The sequence below is a fragment of the Mesoplodon densirostris genome, chromosome 18 (assembly GCF_025265405.1).
Source record: "Mesoplodon densirostris isolate mMesDen1 chromosome 18, mMesDen1 primary haplotype, whole genome shotgun sequence".
Classification (NCBI taxonomy): domain Eukaryota; kingdom Metazoa; phylum Chordata; class Mammalia; order Artiodactyla; family Ziphiidae; genus Mesoplodon; species Mesoplodon densirostris.
In genome coordinates, this window is record NC_082678.1 from 47,160,711 (window position 1) to 47,172,279 (window position 11,569).

Sequence of the window (11,569 nt, forward strand, 5' to 3'; positions counted from 1 at the left end):
GGGATGCATTTCCAGTTCCTGTTCAACGCCCCCTGAGCTCTAGCTCCACCTCCTCCCCTCGGGTTCCCTGAGGCACCTGGGACTTTTTTCCATAAACTCCATCTTTTGCTTAACCAGATTACACTGGGTTTTTGTTTCTTGCAATCAAAAGAATCTTAACCAAGTACAAGTAGGAACACACTGTCCCAAACAACCCTCTCAACACCACCTCCCCAAGGCCTACGACCTCAGACTGTCCCCCACATACCCAGAGAGCCCACTGGGGTCCCAACCTCAACACTGGCCCATGCCCCCAGCCCTTCACTCCACCCTGTAACTAGTTCCTTTGCAGGTTACAGGTATCATCTTTACTAGTTAAAACAAACAGGCCCTCAATAAACGCTTGTGAAATTGAACTAGATGTCCCAAGACGGTACCAAAAAAACCCACTCCTACCACTCTACACCCCTTAGTAACTCAGCTTCCTACCTAGCATCTCATGCAATACGCAGATAGGAAGCTCTAGGAAGGCCAGACATCGCTGTGCCCACTGGACAAAGGATACGGAAACTGAAGTCCAGAGAAGTTAAGTGTCTTACCCAAGAGTGACTTGCCCTAAACGCTGGACTGCCCTGATGCACACCCCACGCCAATCAGCACAGGCACAGACAGGCCCATTGTCCCGCCCCATCTTTAAGAGCTACTTTAGAAGCTACCTCCTCCTGTCAGTCTTCCAAGATTGCTCCCACTACATCCCTGGCATCAACTCTACAGAGAGACTGAAAGCTCTCAGAGGGCAGGGACAGTTTTCCATCCATCCTTGCCCTGCTGACTGCCCACCCTCACCCTTCTGAGCAAAACAAACCTGAGTGGGAAGCTTCCTTGTTTTGACCCCCCTTAGATGCCAACTCGCAAGACTAGCTGTGCTCTGCCCAGGGAAGTGTACCCGGGGGATGCACAGTCAGTGCTGGCAACTAAATGGCATGGCAGAGAGAGGCCAGCCTGGAAAACCTTTCAGCTGAGATGGGGGAGTTACAAGCAGGAGGGGCTGCCCCCAAAGGAGGACACTTAGTAGAGGAATTTTTCATGCTTGAGCCAATTCACGTGTTGCAGGATAATATTTTGACCTAGTGACCAATGCTGTTTTTTCCCTCCTAAAATTTCCCTCCTTTTTAACTCACTTAATTGGAGAAGGTGGTGGGTCAGTACTCATTGCCCAAGGGAGGGATGCAGTTGGGAACCAACTTTTGTTAAGTCTCAAGGGGGAAAGAGGATCCAGATGCAGGCAAAGTGGTTTGGCCAGAAACACAGAGGGAAGAGAACGAAGGTGATGAGAGAGAAGCAGTCAGAGGTTCTAGGACAAAGGGGTGTCTGCTCAGGGCTCCCCAAACAGACGAGCAGACACGTGATAAACCGAGGCAGACAATCAATCCCCAGACCCTGAACCTGGTGCTGGAATTCTCAGAGCCTCAGGGCCAGGCTGATCAGGACGACAGCTGTCTGGTAATAGATGACTCGATGACCAACTGACCACCCACAAACACACACACACTGGGGTGTTTTGCCAGGTCCTAGAACTGTGTGGCACACTTTTCCAGGTAGGTGGGAATGTCAGAAAGACAGCCTGGGACTTCCCTGGCGGTCCAGTGCTTAAGACTCCACACTTCCACTGCAGGGGGGCATGGGTTGGATCCCTGGTCGGGGAAGTCTGCATGCTGTGCAGTGCGGCAAAAAAAAAAAAAAAAAAAATAGCCTCTTGGGACTGGGGCTATAAAAATTACATATAAAAATAAAATGATTACAAGTGATGGAAAATTAAAATATAAAAATTAAAGTGATGGAAAATACAATTATCTTTCTTATACCCTTGAGTTGTGGCCTGAAAGCTTCACTGCTATACACATTTCCACCACACTGGTCCCCCTGCTTGCTTCCCAGCATCTGCCTTTTCCCGGATACTTCAGGAATCCAGAGCCCAGTCCAGCCTCCTCCAAGTCCACAAGCCCCTGGACTGAGACAGAGAATCTGACAAATGCAACAGTCCCGCTCACGTTTTCCACAACCAGGAGGGAAATGAGGGAAATGAGGGCTCCAGCTGCCATTACCTCTGACCTTTACGTAACAGGAAGTGGCTACTTACTTGACCTTCAGGCTCGCCAGCATGGTCTTGTCAATCCTGCCAAGAGAAAAGCAAGGGCTTCCGTCAGTGCCAGGGCTGAAGGCTCCCACCTAGCACCTGCAGGGGACAGGTCCCGGGGCCCAGCCCAGACCACCAGCCCCGCAGGGCCCTGGACAATGTTGCTTCAGGAGGAAGGAAGTTCTCCTCCAGCCCAGAAAGGGAGCACTTGGGAGCTCTGGGAGGGCTGGAGCCACTCATAACCCAGTGAGATGGGTCCTGTTATTCTCCCTATTTTAGAGATGGGGAAACAGGCTCGGGAGGATACCATCACTGGCCCAGTGTGGATCCCAGTATCTGACTGCAGACCCAGGGATCTAAAGCACTTTGTATGCCATCTCTCCTTTCGTTACCCAAGCTCCACAAGAGGACTCTGCAACCCAGCCTCATGGGTCACAGCGGCTGGACAATCAATGCATGGATATTTCCTGGGATTCTGCTTTAGAAAGATGCTGCAACCTCCAGCACCAGGGACCCTCCTGCTCTGGGAGCTGCCAGTTCCTCTAAGAAGGCATAAGCCACCCCTGAGACAGAACCTGACAGCAGGCGCCAGGGTGCACAGGAGGTGGGGTCTGTCGGGCACAGGAGCTCAGAGCCCGGAAGATCACGTTTGCGGCAGACTGTCCCGGCAGCCAGCAACTCCACCCCAGCCTGCGCCTACCCTTGCTGGAAGACAAGGCAGGGCTGCTAGGCTTCTATTTTTAGCCTCTGCATATGCCAGCCCTTATGGCTGGTAAAAGAGGCCCCTTCCTCTCTCCAGAGACAGAAAGTAGGCAAGATTCCCACTCTCTGTCTCCTCTTGTTTCGGGGTCACAAATACCGGGGTCACATCACCATCAGCGTCACCACTGCGCCATGTCATCATTGCCATTAATGCCACCAAAAGCACCACCACCTCCAGGAGGCTTGAAACCCTGGAAAGTTCTTAGAGCCACCTCTGTCCAGCAGCTCAGCTCTGCCACAAGCTCCCCATACATGCAACTACTGGGGCCCCAGGGAGGAGGGGAGCCGTGTCAGGGGCCACACGGTGAGGACGCAGAGCTGCCCCAGAAATCACGAGTCAGCACCAAGCCCTTGAGCCGGGGGGCGGGATCCTTCCACTCTGAGTAAACTCCCAGCACCTTCTGATCTCAGCTCCCAACAGCAAAATAAGCCACACCCGAGGGTCCTGGCCCAGGTCCCTCCTCCCAGCTTCTTCCCCACAGGCCCCGTGGGCCCCCTCCTTGGTGCTTCCACGAGGCCCCCAGGGGTCTCACTGGGTTCCTAACCCCCTCTGGTATGGAGATCCTCCTCCTCTCCCATTCAACTCACTGAATGGGAGTAAGGTGGACCCAGGAGCAGACCCCTGCACTCTGCTATAACATCTGTCACCCAGAGCAACCCAACTGGAACCCCTATCAATAAGCCCTTACATTTTATATTTTCCCAAGGAATCTTTTTTAATTCTTACAACATCCCTTTGCTGTGGGTAAGGCAGAAATTCCCCATTTACACATGGAGAAACTGAGACCTGGAGAGAGGAAGTGTCCCATCTGGGTTCCTCAAAGAGCAGAAGGGTAGCAGCACCTTGACCCAGGGTTCCCAGCAGCCCTCTCAGCCTACCACCCGCCACTCGCCACCCACCAACTCTCTGGGTCACACCCTGGCCCACAGCAGCCCCGGTCCCGGGACCCACGTCCACACCTACTCGGTTAACCGGGCTCCCATGGGGGTGTGGCCTCGGAGGGCAGGGTCTATGGCTTGGCAGGGCTGAGATGGGGAGACAGGGCAGCGCTGTGACACTGAGCTTTTCCCTTTCAGGAAACCAAGGTCCCCAGGTTCTTCCGGGTACTTTCTCTCTCCTCCCTCCCTTGCCGCATCCCATTCACTCTCATCACCTTGTCCACCAGTGCTACTGGACATCCACCCTGGCATCCAACGGAGCTCTGAAGATACCACCCCCAAGACTCTTTTCACTGTCTGGAGTGGACCAGGGCTCCAGGAATCTGTAATTTAGCCCTCAAACAACTGCAATATCCCTTCCCTGCTGAAAGCCATCCCCGCATGATAACCGCCCTAACCCTCCAGCCCCACCAGGAAGCTCTGCCGTCCCATGTCTTGCAGCCCCTGTGCTCCCTCCCACCCTCTTTTACCTCTTATGCCCCCCACTGCTGGCCATGCGGCTTCCACACCAGGACAGCCCTGGCCACCCTCCCCCCCTCAGCAGTGGGAACCTCTTCTTTGACAATGCTCCAAGCCTAGAAGCTGAAAGGAAACTGATAATGAAAACCACAAGACCCCGTTCCCCAGCTGAGGAGAAGCTGCCGGCAGCTGGTAACCAGAGACAAGTCTTTGACCTCAGTTTCCCCACTTTATGGCCCCGTAGGGAGGAAAGAGCCTCTCCTTTGTCCCAGACAGAAACTTAGCAGCAAAAGGTGGCCCAGAGGGTCAGGCAAGAGGCTGGAGCGCAGCCCCAGCTGCTCAGACTGGCTGTAGGGGGAGGGCAGGGAGGGGCCCCTGGCAACAGGCCCGCCCCGTCCTCTCACTGTTCACCCCTGCAGAGAGGAGAGAGCCCAAAGGCCGAGCAGGCCACACACTCTCCCGGCCATGAAGCCACAGAGATGACCCAGACAAGAGCATAACACACATGCACAGACAAGAGCACACACAGGTACAGAAGCTGCGAGGTGCAGACCGGCATCTGCTCAGAAACGCAGAGTGCACACGTGGTCACGCATCGGCACACCCACCCAGCCAGGCACACACCTCACACCCGGCCGCACAGACGTGCACACCTAAACACACAGTCCCAGATACACATGTGTTCACAGTCATCACAGATGCACATATGGAGACACATGACACAGAGGCCCGCGTTCACCAGTCAGAGTCACACTCACACTGGCTCCAGCTCTGACCTCTGAATTCCCTAGGAGATTGTACCCAAGGGACAGTGAGGAGAAGCCTGGTGCTCCCCCCACAGGATCTTCCATCTCCAACCCGCCCAAGCATCTGAAAGTCCCCCCCACTGCTCCCTACAGACCAGGTCGCAGCCACAGGCTCAACCGGGCTTCGCGGCCAGATTCGCTCCCACCCCTTCACCCGCCCTCCCATCTGTTACCCACCATCCGAAGCCCCCAAAGGAGACGCTGCGCTTCCTGTGAAACATGGCTGTGACAGAGGGGCCCCTGGTCCGGCGATGCCCCCGGGGCTGTTGGCAAGACTTCTGTGGCCTCGGAGCAGCGGGGTCGACAGCCACCGGCAAAGGGTGGGGCGCCCGGCGTGGCACCTCCCCCAACGCCTGCCCCCCAGCCCGGCTTCCTGTGGGTGAGGCCGCGGGGTGGGAGGGGTGTCCTGCCCCCCAGGACGCACCAAGGCAGGCAGGGGAGGTCGCAGAGGGCAGCTTCCCCACACCCGGAGGAACCCGCAGCTCCGGAAGGGGCTCGGCCGGCAGATTGCACCACAGCCCGGGTTGGCAGCTCTGCCCCACACAGCCCAGGCTGCCCGGAACCCAAGGAGGCCCGAGGATTCCCATGATTGTGCCTGGGAGGGGGAGAGAGGCCTGGCTGGAAGGCTCAGGGAGCCCTGCCGACGGGGCCCACACCGACTCCCTGGGGCTGCCGGAGGCGGGACCTTGGCCTTTCTGCCTCCGCCGTACCAGATAAACCTGCCCCACACGCGCACGCGTGTGGACACAAGTATACGTGCACCCACGTGGGCCCAGGGGCGCACACACACGTGCACACATATACGCAAAGGACCCACGGGTACACCTAGGCGCACGCATGCTCACGTACGTCAGCAGACGCTGGCACACACGTGCACGCAGGTACTGCACACTCACCTGCAGGTCAGCAGACGCCGGCACACACGTGAACGCAGGTACTGCACACTCACCTGCAGGTGCGTGCAGACATTTACAAAGACACCCGCACATCCACCTCACGCACATATAGCTCCCCATACAAACACACGCTCACACACACATCAACATACGTGCACACACCTAGGCGCACGCTCAGATCGCACACACGCCTACAAGGCGCCCTCACATACACAGGCACAGATCTGTACTGCTCAGATGCCCTTGAGCGTCTAGACAGAGGTCAGCAGTGCTGAGCTCCTGCCGGCAGTGGCAGAGGTGGCAGGTGGCACCGAGGTGCACGTCTTTGCCTTTCCCACTGGAACCACAGGCTAGTCCTAATCTCTGTCTGCACCAGTGCTGACCATGCCTGGTACACGGTAGGTGCTCACTAATGAGAGCCCCGTAGAAGAGTGCGGCACATACATACAGCAGCCTAGGGTAGAGGGTCACAGGCGGGGTGCCAAGTCCCCACCCTTACCAAGCAGTGGAGAAGCTTCCACCATTGGCCTTTCCCACTGGCCCACCTTCCCCGGAGCTGGGAGTCAGGTCCGTGCTGTGATGCCAAAGGGCCACCCCCAGGCTGTGGACAAAGGGCACAGGCATTTTTATTTTCTTGACTCCTCCACTGCAGGGGACACAAGGGGCCTCAGGCCCTATGGGGGCAGCACAGGGTCCTGACCGAGTTCAGGGCTAGAGGTGGCAAGTGTGGGGTCCTGTGCCTCAGGGCAGCTGGCTGCTCGGCAGGAGCCTGGTGGTCCTTGGTTCAGGTTGCACCCTCCACCCTCACCTTCATCAGAAAAGGAAGGATCAAGTGGTTCACTCCCTAGGGTTGCATAGACCACCGGCTTCCCACTGGACATCCACTCCACACCCAGATCCGTCACCCCTACTGCACCCACCCCACACTCAGGAGATGCTCAGCAGGTACCACGGACACCCTGGGTCCTGCGTGTCCTGCATCCTTTTGGCCTCCCTCTGAGCAAGACAGCTCTGTGCTCCATCTGCTCCCGGGGAGGGACACCTGGCCAGGCCTGGCCAGCCAGGGCTTCACCCTCCTGGCTGCAGTGACTGGTTTGGGAGTGGGCAGGAGACCTCATCGGACCCAGTAGGACTCACTCCCACAATGCTTCCCCCCTCTCCTCCCCAGGGTTGCTGAACCACAGGATGGAGCACCAGGGTAAGCCAGAAACGGCCCACAGCCTCAGCCCAGGCGTCACGTGGGTTACTAATAACTAATAACCCACATTCCTTTTGCAAAGTGCTTACTTTTTTTATCAATTGGAGGGAGTTCCTAGTGAGCCCAGCACTGGAGCACGTCATCTGACATGCTTCCATGTGGGAGAGAGAGGAGGGGTTTCAGGCACAGTAAGCTTGGGCACTTGCGGCCTTCCGTCTTATCTGTTCTTATCTGTACACACCTGTGACCATATGTGCTTGCTGTCCACCAACATATTCTAGGGGAAGACACAGCTGAGAGGTGCTCTGATTCAGGCCCTCATAGTCTGCAAAGACACCCAGATAAAACCCAGGTAGGAGGCCACCTGGGCCAAATGTTCGCAGACCCAGAGGAGACACAGGCCCAAGCCCAAGCATCTGAAGGTCAGAAGGGCTGCCCAAGGAGCAGGCAGGGAGGAGCATGTCAAGACCAGGCTGGATTCTCCCACCTTGCATGGCAGCCACAAAAGACACAGAGTCATGGGATTCAGACACCTGACCGAGGAGCGGCAATGGCCTGGCTGCATCAACAGGAAGGGCACAGAACTCACAGCCTGGACTTGAACCTGAGAGTCCAGAAGGGCCGGTGCCGTCTTCGCCCCCCAGAGTGAGGGCCCAGAGAAAGAGAAGGGAAGTTCCCAGATAGCTTTCAATTTTACCGCATAAGCTCGGGAGGGAGGTGAGAGTCATTCTAGAGCCTCATCCACTCTCCTCTCCTCAGTGCTCAGGCTCCCAAGCTTTGGAGCTGTGTGACCTCCAGCAACTTATCTAACCTCTCTAGGCCTCAGTTTCCTCTTCCATAATAGGGGGTGGCTGCCACCAACCTCACAAGATTATAAATGAACATAAACACAGCACAGGGCTCCCAAACCATTACCGGAGCTGTTATATGTACTATCTATTATGATTCCACCCCCTCCCTTGGTCCCACGCAGCTTCCAGCTGCCCCTGCTCTGACCCCTCTGTTCTTCTTCTGGGTGGAGGTGGGCAGCGAGGAGTCCATGGCTCTCTGGGAAGGACTGCAAGTCAAGAGAAAAGAGAAGCATGCTGTGTGCCAGGCCCAGACCTCCTGCCCCACCAAGCACAGCCCAGCTTCCTCCCAAACCTCAGCTGACTCAGCATGTGGGCAGTCAGGGTGGAGATAAGGACAAGCTATGGGGACAGGGGGGCCAGGGGCAGCGCTGTGACTGTGAGTTGACTATGGGTCAGCACTGACCTTTCAATCTCACAACCACCTCTGAGATAGCACCACTTTATCCCCATTTTACAGATGGTGACACTGAGGCACAGAGAGGTTAAGGAACCTGCGTGATGGTGGCAGAGCCAGGTCTGACTCCAGAGTCCAACTTCTCAGCCACTGTTCTGTACAATGATCTGCATCATCAGACCAAACCTGCCCCACTGACTCTGGAACCTAAAGAAATGCCCAGTTCATGCAACGCCCATTTTACAGATGGGGAAACGAAGGCCCTGAAAGCAAAGCTCAGCTCAACAGCCAGGAAAGAACAACAAAGCAGGAAAGAGCACGTGCCCAAGTCCTTCTCACCTGAGGTTGCTCCTTGCCCTTCCACAGAGGAAGGGTCCACTTTGGGTCACCAAGTCACAATGCCCTGGCTTCCCTGGTGGTAGGCCTGTGGGTATTTCTGGTCCAGCTGAGGGAGCAAGTACCAACCAGAGCCCCAACCCCGGGACAGAGCTCCAGGGAACCCACCCAGTTCTCTGGATTTTAGAGAAACACGGAGCGGAGAAAGCTGGCTGGGATCGGAGGAGGAGAGGCGGCCCAGGCCCCTGCCAGGAGCCCCTCCATCATATCTGCAGTCCCTTGGGGGCAGGAGGGAAGGGAGAGAGTGTGGTTTCCTCCACTTCGGCAGCTCTGTCCTCGCAGCCGCAAGCAGGAGGTAAAGGATGAAACAAGCTCCTTTCCCAGGCGTGGGGATGAGGCAGTTACAGGAAGCTGAGGAAACAGATGTCCTGAGAGAAGCAGGCACTAGATCATTCAGCCTGGATCCTCCCCCACTCCAGACAACATAAGCTGGCGTCAGTACCGACCCCGTAAGCCTCAGCTCTCCTCCTATCTCGACCACTGAATCACCTTGAGCAGGTCACGTGCTCTTTGGAGGCTTCAGTTGACCTTGCCTCAAAGGGGAGGCTAGATTAGCCTCTGCTTCCTTTATAAACCAGGTGAGGAGAAAGCATAGCGGCAGAGAAGGACCAGGAAAACAGGGTGCCGTGGTACTTCCTGATCTCCAGGAAAACAGGGTGTCATGGTATTCAGAGCCAGCAGACCCACACTGGTTGGGAATCTACACCTTGGGATGGAGATAAAATGACATCTCACATCTGCATTGTGATTTACAGTGCCCTGATCACTTCCTCCCTCACGCTGTCTCAAGGGCTAGACTGAATTTCCCATTGCACAAGTTCTGAAAAGCAAGATGATGACCAAAAAAATTACAAGAGAAGTGCTTGTGAAAACTCGGTTCCAAGAGCAAGACCCCAATATATGACAGTTGTGCAATTTATTCTGATTTGTTCGGTAACGCCGTCTACCAAGAGAACTCCCAGCAACGCGTGGTTGTGAACTAAAGAAGTTGCAACATGTACCATTATTTTAAATTATTTTTAAATAATAATAAAGTATTTTTACCCATCAGATAAGTTAAAAAAAAATCCTTGATAATGGTGTGAGGATGTAAGGAAACAGGCACCCCACCATTAGTGTGTAGATATTTGGCAAGATCTATTAAAATATTAAGTGCACATACTGTTTGTGCCAACACTTCTGTTTTTAGAGATTTATCCGGGGAATTCCCTGGCGGTCCAATAGTTAGGACTCTGCACTTTCACTACCAAGGGCCCGGGTTCAATCCCTGGTTGGGGAACTAAGATCCCACAATCTTCGTGGCACGGCCAAAAAAAAAAAGAAGAAAAAGAGATTTATCCTACTGGTAAACTCATACAAGCTGACAAGATCTATGCCCACAGATGTTAACTATCTCATTGTTTATAGTAGCAAATACAATTAGTAAAATAAATAATCATCATTTCACGATACTGTGGAACAAGCATACAATAGAATACTGTGTAGCCACTGAAAAGAAGGAGGTAGGATTTATATGTGTTACTACATAAAGATATCCTAAAAACTAAAAAAACAACAAATAGGGGCTTCCCTGGTGGCACAGTGGTTGAGAATCTGCCTGCCAGTGCAGGGGACACGGGTTCAATCCCTGGTCCAGGAAGATCCCACATGCTGTGGAGCAACTAAGCCCATGCACCACAACTACTGAGCCTGTGCTCTAGAGCATGTAAGCCACAACTACTGAGCCCGTGTGCCACAACTACTGAGCCCACATGCCACAACTACTGAAGCCCGTGCACCTAGAGCCCATGCTCCGCAACAAGAGAAGCCACCACAATTAGAAGCCCACGCACTGCAATGAAGAGTAGCCCCCGCTCGCCGCAACTAGAGAAAGCCCGCGTGCAGCAACGAAGACCCAACACAGCCAAAAATAAATAAATAAAATAAATTTATTTTAAAAATGAAAAATTAAAAAACAACAAACAAAAAGACACAGAACAGGGACTTCCCTGGTGGTCCAGTGGTTAAGAATCCGCCTTCCAATGCAGGGGACTTGGGTTCAATCCCTGGTTGGGGAACTAAGATCCCACATGCCACGGGGCAACTAAGCCTGCACACTGCAACTACTGGGCCCAAGCACCTCAACTAGAGAGCCCACATGCTGCAACTTAGACCCAACGCAGCCAAAAATAAATAAATAAATAAATATTTTTTAAAAAGACAGAACGGCTCATATAATAGGATCCCATTAGTTTAAATAAATATGTAAATTCTTATATATGCCTAGACAATTTCTGGAAGGAAACATAAGCAATTGCCCAAGACTGGTTACCTCTGAAGAATGGGACTGAAACTGGAAATCCAGGGGGAAGAAACTTTTCACTTTACGTCCTCCTGTGCTGCTTGGCTTTTTTTTTTTTTTACCAAGAACATGTTATAATTTAAAGAAAAAGTGTTAAACAGATGGTTTGCTAAGAAGAAGAAGAAAGAAGATGAAGAAGAAGAGGAGAAGGGGAGGGGTGGAAGCTACAAAAGCTCATTTCTTTAAAACCTTCTTAAACTATTTAGAGCTCAAACTGACTGCTGATCCCAGTCCTCAGATCACCTCTTCTACCCTGAAGGTAAGTCTGTCTTGCCCCAGAGAGGTAGAACCCAGGTCTCTCTCTCTCTCAGTATCTGACTACAGATGGTTCTTCCATCCACTCTGGTTGGGTTTTTTTTTGTTTGTTTTGTTTTGTTTTTTGGCTGCACCACTCGTCTTGTGGGATCTTAG

General features: G+C 53.7%; 1 protein-coding gene across 1 annotated transcript in view; it reads right to left on the reverse strand.

Annotated features, from left to right (window-relative positions):
- The window catches only part of RAP1GAP2 (RAP1 GTPase activating protein 2), a 178,857-nt gene extending 176,702 nt beyond the window's left edge, over positions 1–2,155 (reverse strand). Inside the window, exon 1 of the mRNA XM_060082924.1 lies at positions 2,120–2,155. Coding sequence (XP_059938907.1) covers positions 2,120–2,142 — 23 coding nt within the window. The 5' untranslated portion in view covers positions 2,143–2,155. The remainder of the gene's footprint in view (positions 1–2,119) is intronic.
- Positions 2,156–11,569: the final 9,414 nt, after the last annotated feature.